At 38.7% G+C, this 24,232-nt stretch overlaps 1 protein-coding gene across 2 annotated transcripts in view; it reads right to left on the bottom strand.

Moving 5' to 3' along the window:
• The window catches only part of MYH15 (myosin heavy chain 15), a 156,275-nt gene that overhangs the window by 103,115 nt on the left and 28,928 nt on the right, over positions 1 to 24,232 (bottom strand). Inside the window, exons 6-14 of one of the 2 annotated variants that reach the window (XM_030801687.1) lie at positions 24,011 to 24,167; positions 23,343 to 23,370; positions 21,934 to 22,027; positions 19,671 to 19,763; positions 17,013 to 17,076; positions 16,367 to 16,462; positions 10,291 to 10,394; positions 8,988 to 9,126; positions 339 to 457 (exon numbers count right to left, since the gene is read on the bottom strand). In XM_030801687.1, coding sequence (XP_030657547.1) covers positions 339 to 457; positions 8,988 to 9,126; positions 10,291 to 10,394; positions 16,367 to 16,462; positions 17,013 to 17,076; positions 19,671 to 19,763; positions 21,934 to 22,027; positions 23,343 to 23,370; positions 24,011 to 24,167 — 894 coding nt within the window. Of the gene's footprint in view, positions 1 to 338; positions 458 to 8,987; positions 9,127 to 10,290; positions 10,395 to 16,366; positions 16,463 to 17,012; positions 17,077 to 19,670; positions 19,764 to 21,933; positions 22,028 to 23,342; positions 23,371 to 24,010; positions 24,168 to 24,232 lie in introns of those variants that run through there. The other variant, XM_030801688.1, reaches the window with a different exon arrangement.

The raw sequence follows: 24,232 nt of genomic DNA, 5'->3' as shown, positions 1-24,232 counted from the left end.
CCAATTTTATCCATGTGAGGAACGAACAGCTTTGAAAGCTTCCTCACTGGATGACAAAGATGTTGATCACAACAAATGGAGAGTTTGTCTGCATCTGCAAAGATACTTGCTACCTAAGGGAAAACTTTCAAAATGTATGTTTCAGACAAGAGCATTTACTGTGGTGTGCATCACAAGTAAAAACATTTGGAATAGTCATCCCAAGAGCTCTTTTTTGCTTTTTTATAGAAGCTTTCATTATTGCAAACATCCTTAATAGTTGAAAAATATACAAGTACAATACATATACAATTATTGGAAGATCATAGAATAATAATGTTCTTGAAATATCACCTTACCTGTTCTATAGTTTGACCTCTGGTAACATATTCATTACCAACTTTGATTCTAGGATGGATCAAGCCCTTTACCAACTCAGAGGAGTTAATGCCCATGAGGAAAGCAGCTTTGTCAGCATCTGGGCATCAGAAATAGAAGAAAAGGAAGGAGAGAGGAAAACACTGTTAAGATTCATTCCGTTATAGCCAAACTACCCAGAGGACAGAAAGGTAGTGTGTTTAGATCAATGTAGCACGGTAGATTGTAGTTTTCAAATAAATGCCTGAATCCTAAAAGTTGAAAGGAACCTATTTCTTGGAAATGCAAGTCAAAGCCACATTGAAATCTCACTTCATCAGTTTGTTGGCATTAAGGAAAAAGAAAAGATAATGCCACTCACAGCCACTAGAATGACTCTAATCAAAACGGCAGACAATAACAAGTGTTGGCAAGGATGTGGAAAAATTTGAACCCTCATGCATTGTGGGTGAGAATGCAAAATGGTGTGTATTTGCTGTGAGAAACAGTTTGACAGTTACTCTGAAGTTAAACACAGAGTTACTACAGAACCCAGCAATTTCACTTTTAGGTACACACCCAAGAGAAATGAAAACATATGTTCACACAAAAAATTGTACACAAATGTTTCTAGCAGCATTATTCACAATAGTCAAAAGGTGGGAAAAAGTGAAATGTCCATCACTGATGAATGGATTAAAAAATGTGGTATACTCATATAATACGATATTGCTAGTCATTTTACAAAAATGAAGTATTGATGTGGGCTACAACATGGCTGAACTTGAGAACATTATGCTAAGTGAAAGGAGTCAGACACGGAAGGCCACATATTGCAGGATTCCATTTCTATGAACTGTTCAGAACAGGCAAATCCATAAGGACAGAAAGTCGATTTTGGTTGCCACAGGCTGAGGAGAAGCAAAAATCAAAATAACTACTAATAGTTGCTACTAAGAGTTTATTTTTGTGATAATAAAATGTTCCGGAACTAGTGGTGGTTGCACAGCCTTGAGAATATACGAAAACCCAGTAACTATACAGTTTAAAAGGGTGAATATTATGGTATATGAATATTCTAAAAGAGGACTAGTAACAAGAAACAGACTCTTAAAAATTGAGATATAATTTGTCTGAAGGACATGGAAAATGCCATCTTTATTATTTGTTTTCTCTTTCTATGTATGTACTTGTGGACTCTTTCAACAAAACACAGACTTGGGCCATGTAATCTGATAATTAGAGAAGCCAGGACACTTGCCAGTTATCTGTAAAACACCCTTCCTTTCCCGGCAAAGTCTCTGTTTGCTCCGTAGTGCCCTCTGCTGCCCAACAATAATACTTACACCCCACAAAATTGTTTCATGAAACAAAAGTTCCATTTCCTGTGGAGAATAAGTATTATCAGAAGGAAAAGTAAATAGGCATGTATCACTTCAGGTATGAAAAAAGACACAAAATAATAACACAAGCAAAAATTTATAAGCATATTTCAAATTATAGATTATTTCAGTTACCAACAAAATAAAGATTCCACTCATGCAAAACCCCTCTCTGCTTTCTATTTTAAATGAATTTGGAGATATGCTAGTATGTCTGGCATAGTCATTCTGTTGAATAATGTCTTATAATAGAAGGCAATGCAGCCTTTCTTTAATTCACTAAAGAAAAAAAACTGCAAATTTTCCTGAGCAATAATCACGAACAGAAAATAAAGTAAAACAAAACACAATTAGAGAGCTCTATCTCATCTGTATTAGCAATATCAACTTCCTTTTCACAGCCTTTAAAATGTTTACAAGGCTTAAAATGTTTGAAATGTTTGATTTTCTTATAAACTAAAATCAATATATATTATACATACATTGCTACAAGCTACATACCTACTTTATGTTAGTTTATTTGCAGTGATAATAGCCTGGGTACTTGGTTGCTATGAAACCTTTCAAAACACAAAGCCTATTTGGAAAAATAAATGAAAATCAAAGGTAGAGCAGACATGCCCATCCTATACTGAGATGCGCCTGCTAACAGCGCCAGGTTTGGAGGCAAAAGCTTGATAATTTCAAGTTGAGAATCCAGTATGTCAGATCATAGACTTTTTGAACTGAAAGAGACTTTATAGAGTATCTAATCCAATGTGAAAATATTTAAAAGATGGGAAGAAATACAATGTGCCTGGTCAACCTGAGTGGAGATGAACAGTAACCAACAATGTGAAAAACCATTTTCCAGTATCTGTCCAGGTTTAAAAACAGCAGAGAAACATTTGTTTTTTCTAAGCTTTGGAAGCATGAAAAGGGATAATACAGGTAATAATAGTCTCAAAGAATAGTTCCCCACGCCGAGTCTTCATATATCCCTTTTCCAGTGTTAAGCACAGTCCTTTGAGTCTATTTTTATCCATGAACAAAAGAAACTCAGATTCTCTGAGGAGTATCCCACCTTAAGCTTAACAGAAATAGCATCTAACATTACAGGATTATTTCTCACTTACTCCAGAGATAGTTGAGTATCTACAGACAGGACTAGTGTACCCTGGATTTACTCCAGAGATTTACATTATACATCGCATATGTTCTCTGTTTGTGGGGGGAAAGAGGAAACAATAGAGGTCATCGTGTTCCAAAAAGTAACTTACTTAATTTGCACTAAATGTTTACAGTTTGCAACCAAGATGAAAATGGCATAAATCTATGACTAAATGCCCATCTGACATTCAGGAACTACTGTTGTAAAGATAGCAATATGTGTAAACATATTTTAATCATATTCCCAAATAAGCTTTATGAAATTCCACCCATAAGCATCAGTTCCTTCAGGACCTTGTGAATGAACCCATGGACTTTAATTGGGCTGCATGATCTTACCTGGGAGAGGTAACATTTAGCTAGAGTGGTGGTTCTCAAGCACCAGTGTGTATTGGAATAGCCTGGAGAGCTAATCAAAGATTAAACAACAGGCTCCCTGAAGCAGATAAGGGGCTGGGCCGCTCTAGTTTTATCATGTTACCCAGGTGATTCTGATACACATAAAAGTTTGAGAACAAAGTTGTTATCGTGGTAGTCCTCAACTTTGACTGCACACTGGGGTCCCTGGCAAGTTGTAAAAACAAATACTGATGCCTGAAATTCACCCACAGAAATCTGGCTTTTCTGGCTTGGGTAAGGCCTGAGCTTCAGGATTTTAAAAGTTCTCCAGCGATTCTGGTGAGCAGCCAAGTTTGCAAACTACTGTCTAGAGAATAGTAACCAGGTTTCGTAAGTTTATTTTGAAATCAGGAAGATGGAAAGAACAAAGTATGACTTCACCTGAAAATAGGTAAAAAGGTAGAGAAACTCAAAAAGCAATCTTTTCCAAATTTCCAATTCTATCCCAGTTCAGTCCCATCTGCAAATAACCAGATATGAAAGAATGAAGCAAAATCCAGTTTTGTCAGTCTACAGGGGTTATGATAATGATATTCATCTCTTTTATGGAAGGTTATAATACAATTTTTGAGCTGTTCATATTTCATTAATTTATTAAACAAAGTTTACTGAGCATTTACTGTGTGTAAGCCCTGATGCTAGATAATGTAATAAGATAAATAAAAAAGGCAAAAATCCCTGGCATCAAGAAATTATAATCTATGAGAGTAAATAAAACATGGGAAAAAAATAGCATGTCAGTAAAACAACTGCATAAGAGAACAGAAATCGAGTACCACAGAAGTGTGAAGTAGGGAAAGAGCCCTTCTGGACTGCATGACGGGGGAAGGATTAAAAAAGAAACAACATTCCATCTGAGCCTTGAAGGATGACAAGAGTTTTTGTAGGCAAATATGGGAGAACAAGAGTTTCCGTAACAATGAACAGCACGACTTGAAGCCACGGGTGTTGAAGAGTACAAGATATGGTCACAGAAGAGGTTATAACTCAGATGGACTGGACTATGATGTCAGGGAGTGAGTGAGAAACTGAGAACAGTGGGTGATTTCCGGTCACAGAAGACATCTAATGCCACTATAATGTATTAATTAAAGAATGGGGAAATGTTAAAGGAGCTGTAAGCAGAGAAATGACATAATTAGAGTCATGCTTTAGAATGCTTAATTTTGGAAATGTGCAAGACAGACCAGAGTAGGAAGAGTTTTAAAGCACAGAGTGAATCCATTGCAGAATGCTGAAGTGTGAGATGCTGAAGCTCCAAATTGGTAATGAGAAAGGGAGAAAGAGAGACTGAGAAATATGACTAGGAGGTTTCCAATCTGAGAAGTAGAGAGAAGAACAGTACCGTAAATATGAATAGAAATGCCAAAAGGAAGACATCACTTAGGGGAGAAGATGATGGACTTTTAGCCTTGCAGAGTTCAGGATATTAGAAAATATGCAGCTGAGAGTTGGAAATACAGAGTTGGAACTCAAGAATGAGGCAAAGGCCCCTTTGGATGCCCTTTGGTTTGGGTGCCCTTCCCCCTTCCTTCTTCTCCATCTGTCCAGCTCCTTCAATTCCTTACTAAATAATTAACTGGGAAAAATTTACCAAAGCTTATTATATTAAGAACCCTTAGAATTAAAGAAAAATTCAACACCTCCATTTTTAAAATGAGCTAAAGGTAGAAGCATACTAAAAAAACTCAGTATCCAGTAAAATGCTTAAGTTAATTATGGTACATTCATACAAAGGAATATTTTGTAGCCATCTATAAAGATATTGCAGAAAAAACAAAAGATGTTCACGTATAATTTGGTAAAAAAAGAAAAATACTAGTATGAAACAACATGAATATGATCACATATTTTTATTTTAAAAAGTTACATGTGCATATTCAACTAGGAAACTACATAAAAAAAATATGTCCTTTGGCATTCACAGTGATTGTCCCTGAGTAGGTAGGATTCATGTAACAAATAATTATCCATTACTATGTGCCAGGCACATTTTAAAACCTGGAAATATAGCAGTGAACACACCAAATGAGGTCCCTGCTCTTACAAAGCTTACATCTGGTGGAGATTGAGGGGTGGAGGCTAGGACAGTCAATAAAAACTAGCTGTATGAATGACACGAAGAAAATATTTAGATTGGGGGATAGTGGTGGAGGTAGCTAGAGAAGGCTTTTCTAATAAGATAACATCCAAGAAGTTACTTTAATAAGTGAGGGAGTAAGACATGAGGACAGGAGAAAAGTTCTAGGCAGAAAGAGGAGTGAAAATAGTCCTGCAATAGGAGTGCTTACATGCTCCAAAAACAACCAAGAGGCCAGGACATCTGAGTGGAGGGAAACGAGAGAAGAGAAAATGGTAGATTTCACTACTAACAGTAGGGATTAGAGACAGAGAGAAGTACTGGTTGGTGCAAACATAATTGCGGTTTTTGCTATTAAAAGTAATGACAAAAACCACAATTACATTTGCACCAACCTAATATCATAGAGGTTAAGGAAGCTGTGACAGGGACGTGGGGTTTTATTTGGAGTAAGGTGGGAGCCATTTTTGAGTTTAGAGCAGAAGCAGTACATGGTGGAACAAGGGCTGACTGACACTGAAAGGACTGACAGTAGCTTCTGGGTACAGAGCTATCCACCTATCCATCACAGGCAAGGATGCAAGCAGGGAGACCAGGAAGGAGGCTGTAGCAATAATCCGGTAAGAAATGGTGGCTCGGGCTAGGTGGTGGCAGTGGGCATGGCCATGGTGATAAGTTGTGAGCTTTTGGATGTATTTCAAAGCTAGAGACAATGAATAAGAGAGGAGTCCGGGATTATTCTGAGATTTGAGTTAGGGCAACTGGGAGAATCTAGTTGGCATTTTTGAAGAAGGCCAAGAAATGAAGAGTTGGTAGTAAAGGCAGGGTGGGGTGAAGAGTTCAGTTCTATTCATGTTGAGTTTGAGATGGGCACCAAAGAAATGAGCATAGAAAGGGAAGAGGAAAGATTCAAGGGTTGAGCCCTGAGCAGCCCTAGAGCAATTAGCAGTAGGGAAGATAAGGAAGCTCCAGCAAAGAACCTGAGAAGAAGTCAAAAGGGAGAGTGGATGAGATTAGGCATTTCATTTGCTCATCTGTGTTTTTTGATTTATTAGTAAGTATGCCTTGTTTTTGTTATAAAAACCATTATTTAAGAAAAGCCTTTGTTTTAAAGCATGGAAAAAGCAAACAGGATGGCAAAAATAAAATAAGATGCCATAAAAGCATATGTGAATATGTTAATATATAAGATGTTTACAAGATCTTCATATCACATTGCCCCACTTCATTCACATCTGTGCTGTGTCCTCTTCTCTGAGGGACTTCCTGACCACTCTATCTACAACAACCCTTGTATCCTATTATTCTTTATTTTTTTAACTCTGCTTTACTTCCTTGTTGTATGGAACTTGTTACATATTTATGTATTTATTGTCTAACTCCCACACTAGACAAGACAGGGACAATACCTTGTTCACGGATGTATCCCTAGCATCAAGAATAGTCCCTGGCACAGACTGGCCTCCAAAATTATTTGTTGCACAACAGGCCAAGCGTGGTGTTTCAGGCCTGTAATCCCAGCACTTTGGGAGGCCAAGGTGAGTGGATCACTTAAGGTCAGGAGTTTGAGACCAGCCTGGCCAACATGGCAAAACTCCATCTCTACTAAAAATATAAAAATTAGCCCAGTGTAGTGGTGCACCTGTAATCCCAGCTTCCCAGCTACTCCGGAGGCTGAGGCACAAGAATCGCTTGAACCTGGGAAGCAGAAGTCGCAGTGAGTTGAGATTGCCCCCCCGTACTCCAGCCTAAGCCACAGAGCAAGACTCTGTCTCCAAAAAAAAAAAAAAAAAAAAAAAAAAACCACAAACTTATTTGTCAAACAACAACAAAAAATCCTAATTTTAAAAATACGCAAAGGACTTAAATAGACATTTCTCAAAAGATATACAAATGGCCAATAAGCACATAAAAAGATGTTCAACATCACCAACCAGTAGGGAAATGCAAATCAAAACCACAATAAGATACCACTTTATACCCATGAAAATGGCTACTATAAAAAAAAAAAAAAACAGAAAACAACAAATGTTGGCATGGGTGTGAAGAAATTGGAACCTTTGTGCATTGCTGGTGAAAATGAAAAGAGGTATGGCCACTGTGGAAAACAATATGATGGTTCCTAGAAAACATAACAGATTTACCATTTATTCTAGCAATTCCACTTCTAGGTATATACACAAATGAATTGAAAGCAGAGACTCAAACAGATATTTATATACCAACATTCATAGCAGCATTACTCACAATAGCCAAAAAGTAGAAGCAACCAAGTGTCCATAGACTGATGAAAAGATAAGTGTGTTATATGCATACACTGGAATATTATTTAGCCTTAAAAAGGAATGAAATTTTGATACATGCTACAACATGGATGAACCTTGAAGACATTATGCTAAGTGAAATAAGCCAGTTACAAAAGGTCAAATATTGTATGATTACACTTACATAAGGTGTCTAGAGTCAGAAAGTAAACAGTGGTTACCAGGAGTACAGGAAGGGGATAATGGGGAGTTTTGGTTTAATAAGTACATAGTTTATTCAGGTTGACATGACGAAAAAGCTCTGGCAGTGGATTACATTGCTAATTACACAACAATGTGAATGTTCTTCATGTCACTGAACTGTACAATTAAACGTGGCTGAAATTATAAATTGTATGTTATATATATTTTATATATATGTTATATATACTTTGAAAGAATGGGTTTTCTCTTTTTGTCTCAGTTGTAAGGAATTTTAATATTAAATGTAATAATAACTATGCTTTCTTCTTTTCATAATTGTGAGGATTTATTTTAATGATCATTCTAGACAGATCATTCATTGTAAGGTGCCTCAAATATTTTTGGTAAGCAGATAAGAGTATAGTTTTTTTAAATGTGAAGAAACAAGGGGAAATAAAGCCTCCTGGTCTCACCCCTGTGAGTTAGTTACTTCCCACTGGAATTCCAAGGGCCGTAGTTCACATCTCCATTATGTCACTTAATACATTTTATCATAATTTGCTCCTTATTTTTATATTTTTATTTTATTTTATTTTTTTGAGACTGAGTCTTGCTCTGTCACCCAGGCTGAAGTGCAGTGGAGCTATCTCGGCTCACTGCAAGCTCTGCCTCCCCAGGTTCCAGCGATTCTCATGCCTCAGCCTCCCAAGTAGCTGGGATTATAGGCGTGCGCAACAATGCCCGGCCAATTTTTTGTATTTTTAGTAGAGACAGGGTTTCGCTATATTGGCCAGGCTGGTCTTGAACTCCTGGCCTCAAGTGATCCACCCGCCTCGGCCTCCCAAAGTGCTGGGATTACAAGCGTGAGCCACGGTGTCCGGCCATAATTTGTTCCTTTCTCTCATTGTTCTCAATAATCTGTGTGCTAAAGGCATACTATGTCTTAATTCTCTTTCACCCAAGTTTAGCAAACTGACTGGATCATCAATAATTATTGAGGAGTGCTTCTTATTCTGTGATAGGAGGATTCTACATTAGAACGGTAGTTGACAGAACCATTTTTGAAGAACAGCAATCAAGGGAGACACTATTGATTAATTTTAAGCAAGAGATGAAGTTAACTGCAAGGAAAAGGGGAGCAGGCTTGGGCCCAGGGATTTGAAGTATATACCATATCTTCAAAGTAATTCTTACTTTCTGTGCCATCTGCTTCCAGTTGCTCTTCTCTAGGTTTCTGTTTAAATTTCATGTTTCCAAAGTGCATGATGGCTCCAGTGAGTTTATAGCATCCATACTTCTCATCAGGAAGAAAGCCCAAGATGTCCATGGCTTGCTGTAAAAAGAGAAACAGATGGCCCTGTCTTCATTTGCCTAATGGCGACAGTGAGCACCTCACCCCCGCTGTGTTACACCTCGGGCTGTGGGCTGAAGGGAATGAGACAGACAGCTCTGTTCAAAGCAATTGCAAATCAGCCCTGTTGGCACTTGGTCACCTGCAGTCTTGCTCATCCCTTTAAAAGAGAATTAGGAAGGCACAAGAACTTTTAGAACTTTCCTTCAATGCCCTGCCTCTCTCTTGTTCCTTCCAGCAACAGATCACTAACTAGCTATATGAGGTCAATTATTTTGCCTTTCGTGGTTATGGCAGAAAGCACCATATCTGCTGAGTTGCTTGTTTCTGTGATCCCATATGTTCTAACTTTATTCCAGATGAGACACATTTCAAAGACTGGTGAAAAGAAATGTTTAAGAAAAGCCACCTCACCATAAAATCGCATCCTAAGAATCCACTGCACAAGATATGCATTCTCATACACCCCAGGAGGGAAAAAATTGGTACAATCTTTCTAGTGGTTAATTTAGAATATGTACCAAGAGACTATAAAAAAACTCATAATCCTTAGTATTTTCACTTCTAAGAATCTAGCATAAGGTGAATCTGATATACAGAAAAAGTCTTTAGCTACAGAGATATTCACCTCAGTGGGAGTGAAAAAAAACTTGAGTCTAACACTAGAATAGCTCAATAAACAACAGGACAAATGCCTGATAAAATCTTAAGTATCCACTTAAATGTTTATGAAGAGTTCCTAACGATACTTGAAATGCTTAAACGATTAAACTGAGAAAGCAAATTCTATATGCCAAGTGTCTATGCAGCATAATTACAGTCTTTTGGTAAAAAACACTAACATGACCATACAAAAGCAGCTGCAAATAGATAAAAACAGAATAAAAACTGTAAAGATATACACCAAATAAAAGAGATGTTTGCCATTGAGTTGAAATATCTTTCTACTTTTTCATAGCTTCCAAAGTTACTATATTGACAATGTGCAGTTTTCTCCTAAATAAGTAAACTTTGGACAGAAGCAGCCCTACACCCCTACGGAAGCAAGACCACTTCTCCGGGTCCCTAAGAACATAACTCTAAGATTCTGTCTTTCATTTCTCATTGCCATTACCAGATTTTGCTTTGACAACCAACAAGCCTTACTTCTGTGGCCAGCAATTCTTCAGCATCATCCAAGCTCTCCACAGTAACTGTTCCACAGGAGCAAAAGTGGAAGTCTGAGGGATTTGCAGATACCAGGAGCATGTCTAGAGTGGGAAAACCATTCATTAAACAGCTTAAAGAAATCCGCAAGGCCTTAGAAAATAATTGGTCAATATTCACAGTTTACAGTTTATATCATACTTGTAAACAAGCCAAAATAAAATCCATATTTTAGACCCAAACTTCTACAATCAATGTTTGCCTTCTATTAACTTGTCAGTCATGTGTTAATGCCTCCCAAGAGAAGACAGACTGGCAAATTCAAAAAGCAGATTCAATTGCAGCAGTTTCAATTGGTGTAAAAACAAACAAACAAACAACAACAACAACAACAAAAACACAGATAATGTGTGTTGACAAAACTTAGAAAACAGGAATTTGGCCTAGATTTATGACTGAGGGCTGGAGGACAAAAGTATTTGTAAAATTATAAGTAGAACAGACCTGAGCTTCAAAAGCTAGGAAGCAGCCAGACCCTGGGGTCAGCGCCCAGGGAACATTAGCAGGGCAACCCTGTCATATCACATCCTCGCTATTAGGGAGCTGAGTCTGTCTTTCAAGGGATCCATAAATCAGCTGCTGTGTTCAGTGCTGCACCCTGATATGTCTAAGAGTCCTGACATGATTCACTTAGTCAGGAAACATAATCCAGGCTGAAGCAGAGGCAGGCTGTCAGATGCGCATCATCAGCTGACTTGGCAGAATCACATTAACCTTTCACTGTCCAACATTTGCTCCCAGTGAAGTTTTTTTGAGCTGATCTTATTTTTCTATTTATTGCTCAATGAAGTGAAAATTGGTCATCTTGAACTCCAAATCTCAGAAACAAAGAAATTGGGCTACATAAATGTTCATAGCAGTTTTGTTAGAAAACAAGTCAAATAACCATCTGCAGTTGAATGGGTTAACAAACTGTTGTATATCCATACAGTGGATTATTATTCAGCAAACAAAGGAATGCGCTATAAATACGTGCTAGAACATGGAAGAATTTCAAAATAATTATGCTGGGTGAAATAAGCCTGACAAGAAGAATATACACTCTATGATTTTGTCTTTAAACATTCTAGAAAATGCAAACTAATCTATGGTGACAGAAAGCATATTAGTGGTTACTTAGGGACTGGGGCTGGGAAAGGAGGGCTCCAATGAGTGAGAAGGGACAGGAGGGAGGTATTATAAAAGATCCAAGGACACTTTTGAAAGTATACATGCATTATGTTGATTGTGGTGACACTTTCATACACACTCATATATATGTTAACATTTACCCGTTATATACTTAAAACACGTGCAGTGTACTTTAGGTGAAAAGTGCTTCAATAAATTTGTTTTATAAAACTTTAAAAATAAAATTGGCCTAGCTTAAATCCAGCAGAAGGTGAATATATGTATTTTAATAAAAATATCCTGTAAAAATTTTTACAGTACTTGTTTTTGAAATGATTTTTATTTTTTAAATTGACAATTTAAAATTGTATATATTTATGGTGTACAACATGATGTTTTGATACATGTATACATTGTGGAATGGCTTCTTCCAGTGAAGTAATTTATCTGTCATTTCACATACTTTTTTTTTGTGGTGAGAATATTTAAAATCTACTCTGTTAGCCATTTCAAGTATATAATATGTTGTTATTAACTATAATCACTATGTTGTACAATAGATCTTCTGAACTTATTCAACATTTTTAGATTCTACATGGGTGAGATCATGTGGTATTTGTCTTTCTCTCCCTGCTTTATTTCATTTAGCATAATGTCCTTCAGGTTCATTCATGTTGCCATACTTGACAAAAATAACAAGATTTTCTTTTTTTTTTTTTGAGGCAGGGTCTCACTCTGTCACCCAAGCTAAGGTGCAGTGGCATGATCACAGCTCACTGAAGCCTCAATCTCCCAGGCTCAAGTGATCTTCCCACCTCAGCCTCCCTAATAGCTGAGACCACAGGTGCATGCCACCATGCTCAACTAATTTTTAAATTTTTTGTAGAAACAGGGTCTTGCTATGTTGCCCAGGCTGACCTTGAACTCCTGGGCTCAAGCAATCCTCCCTCCTGGGCCTCCCAAAGTGCTGGGATTACAGTCATGAGCTACCATGCCCAGCCAAGATTTCTTTCTTTTTTTTAAGGCTAATAGTATCCTATTGTGTATGTATACCACATTTTCTTTATCCAGTCATCCTTCATGGACACTTAGGTTGTTTCTCTATCTTGGCAATTGTGAACAATGCTGCAATGAACATGGAAGTACAGATACCTCTTCAGGATACTGGGTTCATTTCCCTTGGATGTATTCCCAGTAGTGAGATGACTGGATCATATGGTAGTTCTGTTTGTAGTTTTCTGAGTGACTTTCATACCATTTTTCATAATGGCTGTAGTAATTTGCAGTTGACTCAACAGTGAACAAGGGTTCCCTTTTTTTCACACCCTTGCCAACATTTGTTATCTCTTGTCTTCTGATAGTAAGACAGTATCTCATTATGGTTTTTGCTTTGCATTTCCCTGATGATTATTGACGTTGAGCCTTTTCTCATAGACCTGTTGGCCATTTGGATGTCTTCTTCGGAGAAATGTCTGTCAGGTCCTTTATCCATTTTTTAATCCAGTTGTTTTCTTGCTATTGAGTTGAGTTCTTCATATATTTTAGATATTAACCCCTTATCAGATGTACAGTTTGCACATATTTTTTCCCGTTCATCCAGTAGATTCTCTCTTGATGATGCATGATTTTTGTATACTTTATGAAGTGAATACACAGGGTATGAGGCCAAATGTCAAGGATTCCAGGACGGAAGGACCTCTTGGTCACTTGCCATCACTCCTGGAATTTATACACTAGTTGAATAGCAAGAATAGATACAATAAATAAATAGAAAGAAAAAAAGTCAAAAGAAAAAGAGGAGAAAAGGGAAAATATATGTAGGACCAAGCTATACAGATGGCAGTGAGAACTAAGGATTTTGAATGAGCCCTGTCCAAAAGAACTGAAGAAATGAGCCTTAGCTATGCCTGGAACAAGGGTCAGATATAATTGAGAGCAAAGGGGTGAAGGGGTGCTCATGGCCATGTAGAGGTCAAATAGGGGCTGGCTCTGAGGTAACATGTCACCTCATTTCCTTCGCTCCTTCAGTGGGTGGTCAGCCTCTCTGCTGTGATTTCCATACCCAGTTCTTTTGTAGTATGGACAAATCCTCATATTTCAGGATATGTGGACATCATCCTCATATTGTTAAGATATGCTCTCTTGTGTTAAGCCTCAGGATACTCTGAAGCTCTTCTTTAGCAAATATAGATGGTAAGAGTTCCAGATCATCTTTTAAAATGTCCCCCAAAAGGACAATGGGTGCTAAAACAGGTAGACTGACAATACCCAATTTGGACCACCAGATGTCAGACTTTGCACAGTAATCAATCTCAGCAACCCCCAAAGACCGAAGAAGATAAATGAATTCAGGATAAGCATGCATATTCCATAGCAACCCAAAGGCATCAGATGTTTCTACTAGTAAACAGAGATGCTCTGAAAATAATCTTGCCGTCTCTGCTGGTACCCACATTAGATCGTATGTGTCAGTTGCCCTATACCATCCAGAAACACATGTCAAGAGTGTTAGATTTGATAGGGCTAATCAATGGAAGACCAAAAAAAATCCTGTTCCAAGTTGAGGTGGAGAGAAGGTGGGGAGGAGAATACATGCTGCTTACATAACACCAATTAAATCTATGGCAAAAATAATTGTCTCGTTTGCAGAGCTTTCCCCATTTCGTAAGGGTACTTTAAAAACCAAGTAGTCAAAACACTGCTAGATTTATACCATACTTAGTCTAAGCATAATGGACTGGGAAAATTGTTCCCATCAGTTTGCTAGCTTGGATCTGTAATCTTATCCTACATCCACTTCTGTGGGAGCATTGTTGTCCTCAAAGGCTTACCTCAAATGCAATACCTTGGAAATCAAATCAGCGTGCCATTCTCCCCTTCCAATGACTTCCTATGCCACTTTAAACTGTCTACCATGGCCTGCAATGCACTGCATGGTCTGGCCCCTGCCTATTTTACCTTACATTACCCTCTCTACTCTACCACCCACAGTGGCCATTTTGCTATTTCAAGAATAAATCAAATGCATTCCTGCCTCAGGACCTTTGCACTCATTGTTCCCTCCTCCTGGGATTTTATTCCTGGAAATCTTTGCCTACTTGCTCCCGTATTCATTGAGGTGTCTGCAAAAAATGTTGTCTTTTCAGAGAAATTCCCTGACAATTTCATCTAAAATAGAACTATCCACAACCCTACCAAACCCCATTTCTTTCTGTCCCCTCACTGTACTTTATTGTTCTTTATAGACCTGCCGTATAACCTACAAAGAAATTAGATCATGGTTTTTTTTTTTTTCTTTTTTTAGACAGAGGCTCACTCTGTCGCCCAGGCTAAAGTGCAGTGGCACATTCTCTGCTCACTGTAACCGCTACCTCCTGGGTACAAGTGATTCTCCTGCCTCAGCCTCCTGAGTAGCCAGAATTACGAGCACCTGCCACCATGCCTGGCTAAGTTTTGTATTTTTCGTAGAGACTGGGTTTTACCATGTTAGCCAGGCTGTTCTCAAACCCCTGACCTCAAGCAATCCATCTGCCTCAGTCTCCCAAAGTGCTGGGATTACAGGTATGAGTCACCACACCCAGCCTAGATCATATATTCTTTACTCATTTGTTGCCTGTCTTCCATACTAGACTATAAGCTCACAAGGGCAGAGGCCTGTCTACCTTGTTCACCACTGTATCCCCCATGATTAAAAAGCAGTGCCTGGTGTACACATAGCAGCTCCATAATAAATATTTGTTGAATAAATACATGAAATTCATTCCCTTATTCCACATTCTTTTTTCTTATTTTATGTTTATGGCACTATCATTCTCCTAATCAAATCACAAAACTTGAGGATATTTTTGACTCATCACTCTTCCTCACTCTTACATTCAGTCACCACCAAGACCTGTCTATTCTTCCATGCATCTATCCCTTTTCCCCCACCCTTCCATTCCCAGACACTCTCTTAAATCACTGCCTTGTCATGTCATACTGGAACATTTGCAATCCCTTCCATCCAAGTCTCTGCCTCCACACCATCCTGCCCATTACCAGCTCAACTGTCCCAAACACTGCCCTCAAGAAATCATGACCTCCTATTGCCTCACCCCCACAACACACTGACACACTTGCTCTGCCAACTCCCTGAGTTCAGAAACCATCAGAATAAAATCACTATTCCTCTATGCAAACCTTTTCCTTTAGTCAAGCTGGTCTCTCTGTTCCCTGCTCCTGCTTTGCCCTTTCCTGACATCATGTACGCTCTTCCTCCTACCAGAAGTAGACTCCACTCTTCACTTTGTCTGACTGAATTCCCTTCCCATTCTTCATATCCCAATCTAAATTCTCCTTCTTTATAAAACTCCCTGAGCCAGACACGGTGGTTCACACCTGTAATCCCAGCACTTTGGGAGGCCAAGGTGGGAGGATTTCTTGAGGCCAGGAGTTTGAGACCAGCCTGGCCAACATGGTGAAACCCCATCTCTACTAAAAAAGATAAAAGAGAGGAAACTCCCATTGACCACCACACACTATGATGCTATCTCCCTCCCCTGGTCTCTTATCTATACCACCCATGTAGCTCTAGTTAAGGCCTTAAATTAATGCTTTTACACACACACACAGACACAGACACACACACACACACTCTCACTCACCTCTGCTGGGCATCCTACCCACTTCCAAATACTCTGCTTCCTTTTGCTACCAAATTGAAAAAGAAGTGTTGCCATTTACTGTCTGTCCATATGAAATTATACAATACTAGTTCTATAATTGGTTCATTCCCTAAGTTTTAAGGATGAATATACTGAGGTCTAAATAGGCTAAGAAACTTACCGAATAACACTTTTTCATCCCCCAAATATGACTTATTTTTCTTGTTTTGGAATAACCCTAAGCTCCAGAATCCAACACTTACCATGAAGCTCTTTTTGTCCAGATAGAATTTGATAGAATATGTGGTAGTTCCTCTCTCCAGCCTGCTGGAAAATCACCCTGGACTTTTCAAGCAAATCTGGATGATGAGAAATGAATAAAAATTCACACTTAGGCATTCTTGCAAAATGTAGAAGAAAAGTAATCAGGCTGAGTGCAGCGGCTCACAACTGTAATCCCAGTATTTTGGGAGGCCGAGGCAGGAGGATCACTTGAGGCCAGGAGTTTGAAAACAGCCTGTGCAATATAGTGAGACCCCATTTCCACAAAGAAAAAATTTTAAAATTAGCTGGGCATGGTGGCACATGCCTGTAGCTGCAGCTACTTGAGAGGCTGAGGTAGAGGATTGCTTGATCCCAGGAGTTCGAGGCTGCAGTGAGCCATGATCATGCCAAGGCACTCCAGCCTGAACAACAGAGTAAGACCTTGTCAAGAAAGAAAAGAAAAGAAGGAAGGAAGGGAGAAAAAGAACGAGAGAGAGAAAATGAAAGAAAGAAGAAAAGAAAGGAAGGAAGGAAAGAAGGAAGGAAGGGAGGGAGGGAGGGAGGGAGGGAGGGAGGGAGGGAGGGAGGGAAGGGAAGGAAGGGAAGAAAAGAAAAAAGTGTTCAGATAGTGCAATGACTACTTACAGACATCAGTGTCCACAGATGACAGCATGCCTCTGGCACCAAAGTGCATCCTGATGAATTTGCCCTAGTGTGGACACAGAACACAGTTTCCTATTCACACTTGCCAAGCACTTGCAATGGCTTCATTATATATAACTCTCAAAATGACCACGTCTCCAAAAGTAAAAAACAAAAAAAAAAAAAGAAAGAAAGAAAGAAAAGGAAAGAAGAGAAAAATGCAATGTGGGTTTGAGATGAGATAGCACCAGCTAATATCTGGAGGAAGCCAGAATGATTGTCAGGACTAGCAGTGGTTCTGGCTTGTAGCCCCGAATCTGCTGATTGCTACCTGTGTATTCTTGTGGGCATTGTGAAATCTCTCTGGGCCTCACTGTTCTTATCTAAAGATGAGAAAAATATTTCCTCAGCATATTTGTTTATTCATGCAACGAACATTCATTGAGCATCTACTAAGATCCGGGTAACCTTCTAGGCACTGGAGATACCATGCAAGAAAAATGGACATGGTCCCTACCCTCATGAATCTTATAGTCTAGTGGATAAGCAGCTACTGCAACAGCTCTGACATAAAATCACAAGAAAAGCCAATATCCTTGAATTTAGAAAGTCAGAGAAAGGGGGGGCATAAAATGGAGTCGAAGAGGTAGACAAACTCCATATCACGTACGCCATGTAGAACACGGGAAAGGGTAGGGTTTTATTTTATGTGTGCTTGGGAGACATTGTAAGGTTTTAAGCAGAGGAGTGATGTGATCTAATTCATGTTTCATAGCACACCTTGGCATAAATAATAGATGTACACCGTTTCTTCCTTGTCAGTGAAAAGTCATAAGGCAGGATCTAGAGGGGCAGAAATGCTGTCCAGAGGTGCCAGTGCCCATGTCAGAATGCCAGATGCAGCTGAGGAGGTGGCACCATCTGGTGGCAGCTAGAGTCTGTGGGATGAGGATGCTGGAACAGGGAGGAAGATAGCCTGGTGGAGGTTTGCCCATGCCAGGAAGGCATCAGGGCAGGACAGCAGCCTGGCAAGAAGAGGTGAGTGGCTCTGTACAGGGGGATCGAACTAGTACATTAAAATATGTAGGACAGTGGAAGTCACACACACAAACACACATGTATATATACCCATACACACAAACATGCAGGTACATATGTATGTGTGCACATACACATATACAGAAGTATACATATACATACCTATTTAGTATTAATTGAAAATTTTAACCCAGATTTCTTGATTTTTCTGAACTCCTTTTTCATTTTCCTTCTCTCTTCTTTCTTTCCTTCCATTTATCCATCTTCATGTTTATTTTTCTCCTCTACTGCTTTCCTTCTATCTTTCCAACTTTTCTCTCCTTTCTGTTCTCTTTCAATTGCTTTCTTTTCTTTAAGGCAAGTTCCTACTCTGTTGCCCAGCAGGAGTGTAGTGGTATCATCATAGCTCAGTGCGGCCTCAAACACCTGGGTTGAAGCCATCCTCCAGCCTCAGCCACTCGAGTAACTGGGACTACAGGTGCACACCACCACTCCAGGCTAATATTTTTATTTTTAGTAGAAACAAAGTCTCACTGTGTTATCCAGGCTGATCTTGAACTTCGGGGCTCAAGTGATCCACCCACTTCAGCCTCCCAAAGTGCTAGGGTTACAGGCGTGAGCCACCACACCTGGCTATCTTTCTTTTTACCTGATGTTCTTCCCTTTCTTCCTTTTATTTTTTTCCTTGTCTTTCTTCTTTCCTTTTTTAAAATGTTCTTTTTCCATCCCTCTATTCCTTCCTTTTTCCTCCCTTGCTTTTTCCCCAGCTTTCTATCTTTCATATTTCAGCAGAAAGTCCTTTAGCATTCTAACAAATCCCAAATCTACCGGTTGTTTTATGAACCAGTATTAGCACCTGCTATGACCAGCCAGACACTGTAAGCTCATCTAAATGTGGACAGAGCAGCTCTAAGGCTTTGGATGGAAACTAGCCAAATCAGCATGAGGTTATTATTTAATTATGCCCAGAGACTCAAACAGGAAGCCTTCTGCAAATTTTCTTGTAAATTATACAGTGGCTCCCTGCTACTCATTCTTGGCATAATATGGATTTGTTAAACTAGGTTTAGAAATCCAAATTCTTCCTCTTTCATGGTAGTTCTAGTCATCAAAAGCTACTTAAAAATACTTTCTCCCTAGCCCCCCAAAATGTCTCCAGTGAAAAATATGCAGGGGTAAGGAGGCCACAGGCAATAGTACAAACAGTAATTGTAGTAAGTGAATTAGGAAGTGCCTACTAAATTGACTTGTTATAAGGGGTTTAGGAAATCATGAAGGAAAAAATATTTCAAATATGTAAAACATAATAAAATATAAAACATTGTTATAATTTTTTGGATGAGCTTCTCTACTGGGAGTGGAATTTGAAACTATTAAGATAAATGCTTTTTTCTTGAAATTGACCAAATAGAAACTCCTCAGATGCATATTTATTTATAAAAATTTAATTGTCTTAATGATATAGATGGTAAATTTTTTTGAGAAATCTAACATTACAGACTTTAATCAAAGACTTACAACTTTGGTGTTCTAGAATTTTTTCATACCTATGTGCTTACATATGAGTTTTACCATTGCTTACAAATTAAATACTTTGATATTATGCTAAATCATGTTACTTACAAAACGAGAGGAGTTGTCATTTCTCAGGGTTTTAGCATTTCCAAATGCTTCCAAGATAGTATTCGCTTGCATGATTTGATCTTCTAACGCCCCCTGAGACACATGCAAGAGAAGTACAGCTGATGAAACTATTAGTAGAATTCTGTAATGTGGCAAGCCCTCCATCTCCAGGTCAAACCCCATTCTTGCTTTGATAACCAATGGCCAAAATTTGGTTATATTATCTTGGAATGAGAAATCAGAAAAACAGCTGGATGACAGAGGCTAACAATATACAATACCCCTATGAATATGTGGGAGCTCATTTATTTGCAATGCTTCTTTTTTGGTTGGCATTGGCCTGAGTGGGAAAAGAAAATGGTCACCAAATAAAAAAGAAAAGCATACCAGAGCTTATTTCCAGACAAACATCATATCATATATTTCCCCCATCATTAATCTTCCTCTCTTCCCATCTGATCTTTGCACTTGGAAATTTATCCTAGGATAATACAACAGACTCTTGGTGTTATTAAACTATACTTTTGCTTGCTTCTTTTCCTAAGTAATCTAGAGGTTCACAATGAGTAGTGACTTTTAATAGTATTGATCTTGAATTTGAATCACGTGTGCTCAGGCTGATAGGCCAAAACAGATCATCTACCTATCTACCATATCTATATGGCTTTGTTGTTTTCCAGTCAGCCTCAAAGACCCATTTTATGGGGGTAATTATATATGGTATTTAATAATTTATGGATTTATAAATATTATATCCCTTCTTATATCCCTGCTACTATATAATATTCCCCATCTTATGGGGGGACTTATATAGTATACTGTACTCAATAATTTGTGGATTTATAAATATTATATCTCTTTTCGGTAATATGGGTTTACTGTCCTTCAAATAAGTTAGAGAACATTATATATATATGAGCAAGGATTTCCATAGAAGTGTTATATATTATGTACTGTATTACATATTATCATAAAACTCAATGGCTAGACCAAACCATTTAATGCACACCAAAAAAACCCCACAAACATCTAAAATGCTTCTAAAAACAAAGTTACATCTAGTGAATAAAAGAGTTCAGTGATGGCCGGGTGCAGTGGCTCATGCCTGTAATCCCAGCACTTTGAAGGCGGAGGCGGGCAGATTGCGAGGTCAGGAGATCGAGACCATCCTGGCTAACATGGTGAAACCCCGTCTCTACTAAAAATACAAAAAATTAGCTGGGCGCTGTGGCGGGCACCTGTAGTCCCAGCTACTCAGGAGGCTGAGGCAGGAGAATGGCGTGAACCCAGGAGGCGGAGCTTGCAGTGAGCCGAGATAGCACCACTGCAGTCCCGCCTGGGCAAAAGAGCGAGACTCCGTCTAAAAAAAAAAAAACAAAACAAAACAAAAAAAGAGTTCAATGATACCCAAAGAAATCAATAATCAGATTCAGGAATGCAGTGGTTAGAAAAGAAACTTCTATAGTTTAAAAATTGGGTCAGATGGCTATTTTAATATATTTCTTACTTTGCAAAAACAGCAAACATCCAGTATCAAATTGAAAAAGGCAAAATAATCATGCCAGACATAGAAAAATGAGAGGTCTAACAGCTCAATAACTCACTGATTTTGAGTTCCATTCAGCATTACCTAATTTTATTTTGCATACCAATGTTTATAGTCTTAGTTATCCTCAAGTTATTATGACGTCCATTAACATGTTAATGGAGCTAAACAAAGTAAACTAAACTAAAATGAACAAGGATTTTTTTTTTTTAATAGGGAAAGCAAAGTTTTTCTGAAAGTGGTATGTTATTAACATTGAGGGGTATGTCCATTGGGCATTTAGAATTTGATCCAGGAGTTAGGCATGAACGAAGAAAAATTTTATTGGTGCATATTTGTGGGAATCTGATATCTCACGGTAGCTAAAGGGATTCAGGAATATCCAAGCCACTGATGACCCTAGCCTTTAGGTAAGATGGTTTGAATCTTGAGGACTTAACTTACAGTTCCAACAAACAAAGACCAGGCCAGAAAATACCCCTTTAAGCAGATGTGAAATTAATTACATAATTCATGTTTTCATGTTATTGTTTGGAGCACTTGATGATCCTCTCAAAGACCAAAGGAAATATTTTTAAAAAATACTTTTCTGTAATTTGCAAATTGTCCTGTGGCGCTTGTTGCCTCCTTACTTCCCAAAAGTGGTCAGGACAGGGCCTCCATGATACAGTGCATAGGGCCACCTCATCTTTTCTGCCAAGACATATAAACACTTACCGGCTTTTTCCTGGATTCACTCATGGCTGTTATGGTGGCAAAATACTGGATAATATGTTTGCTGTTCACAGTCTTTCCAGCACCAGATTCTCCTCTGTGATTTGAAATTCAGTGACACAGTTAACTGGTTCTGATTATCAATGCAACGAAAGTTAGGTAATTTTGATTGTATAGGCTATGGCAAGCAGGGAAGCTTTTACATAAAAGTAGAGCTTCAGATGCAACTTGAGGATATATTGACATTTAATTGGTTGGGAGAAGGGCAAGGACATTTCAGGCTGGGAAAACAGCATGAGCAAAAATCTGGAGTTAGAAAGATCACAACTTTTTGTAAATATTAGGAAGCCTGTTCCTTGTGGTCTTAACAACAAACAGCAGGAAAGCACCTCTTCTAACTAGACAAGTCTCCTCATTACCAGCTGTTCAAGAGATTTTCATGTATGAAGGCTACCATACAGCCAAGTCCAACCCTCTTCTCAGAAGAAGGCTACTGATCACTTCACCAGGCAGTTGGGCTTTAGGCTTTACCTCACCTTTGACAACCAGCTAACTTTGTAATGTGGGAAGAGCACAGTGGCGAATTTATAGCCTCCTCAATGTAAGCATCATAGAATCAAGGCCTGCCTGCCTTTATCTATACAAAATTCCAGAAAATAGTTTATCCTTTCTGTGAAAGGCTGAACTACAACTGTTCATCTAGCTCTAAAATTTTGAGACCTTATGATCCCTCTTGGGATAACTGAAGCCAATGGAGAGCCCAATGTACAAGGTGGTATCATCATCATTGCATGGGAAGGTAAAGGACTTTAGCACTTCACAGCCCCTTGAGTCTCAGCCACCATGCTGACACTTTACCTGGCCGGCCAGGGCTCTTTTCATCAAAATTCACATACAGTAAGATATCACTGTGACTGTGACCCTTCCATCTATCCTTTTTACCCTCTTTCTTATTTCTCTAAATGTCACCATCTTTTAGTTTCCACTGCTTCACGTACTTTGACCTGTCCCAATCTGGCTGCCCACAACTGCTTGCTATCTGTTCCATGGGCATACCTATTGAATGTTCAGCCCCTCTGCTTAGTCAGTCCAGAGGCCTTTGAAGATGACCGTTTGGGACAGTGTAGCTCTCTTAATCCTCAAGAAGGTAATTAAGACCAGCTTGTGCACTATTTCTAAAGGATCTCTGAAAATGAGGGAGGCAGACTAGCTGACACCATATTTGGAGTCATCACTGACTAATGCACTATGACAATTTCCTGAGTATCTTTTTCTTACCTCAAATGTATTGCATCTAAAGGGCAATTAATTCAAGGATGGCGAATCAAAGTTTTATTCCCAGTGAAATGGAGGTATCTATTTCCACTGAAACTTGCTTCAGGCCAAAAAAGAAAAACAAGGCAAACACTTACGTGAAGAGTATAGACTGATTTTCTCGATCTACAAAAGAAAGAAAAATGCCAGAATATTCTTATATTTGAGGTTAATGTATTAGTATGAACTTATTCAAAATTTCCCTAGCTACAATTTAAAATCAGACACAAGGGAAAGGATTAGCATCATTTATAGTTAGAAAAACATACCCCTCAAATGGTACAGAGTAAAATCGATTTTCTCTTGCCCCTATGTATGCCAGTCATAAGAACATATAAATTAAAGGCCTATTTCTTTGCGCTACATACAAATGGTAACCAACTAATGATTGAGATTCTTGCCATTTTAAGCCTTTTAAGAATCATTGTGTAATAATATCTATAGAATAACTTCTTCGTGCCAGACGCTGTAGAAGATGCTTTATATAATAAAGGCTAACATCTACAGGGGGCTTACTCTGGGCCAGCCACTGGGCCCAGCACTTTAAATGCATTATCTCACTTTGATGTACAAACTAATCGGCCCAATAACCCTAGGAGGTAGGTACTATTTCGCCCACACTTTATCCAGAAGGAAACAGAGGTTTCAAGTGATTAGCTAACTGTAAAGGCCATGCTCTGCTCACAATGCCTAAGTGCCTCTTAAGGACATAGAGAAAAAGTAGATCAGATATTTTTACTTTTCATTTTGTAGGGCAGCTACTCACTGTGAAGCATGTCCTGAAAGGCGTTATTGGCAACAGCAAAGATGTGAGGGGGAGCCTCTGATCGCCTCTTCCCTTTGTAGGCGGCCACGACTTCTTTCTGATACACAGGAAGCCATTTGTAAGGGTTTATGGTCACACAGAAGAGACCCGAATATGTCTGAGGGAAAATCAGAAAAGATTTCAGAAACTAGATTAGAAATACTTCCAGGTTTGTCAGCTCTT

The sequence above is a fragment of the Nomascus leucogenys genome, chromosome 21, assembly GCF_006542625.1.
Source record: "Nomascus leucogenys isolate Asia chromosome 21, Asia_NLE_v1, whole genome shotgun sequence".
Lineage (NCBI taxonomy): Eukaryota > Metazoa > Chordata > Mammalia > Primates > Hylobatidae > Nomascus > Nomascus leucogenys.
The sequence above is the reverse complement of the archived record's forward strand: the minus strand, read 5'-3'. Positions and strand labels throughout refer to the sequence as shown.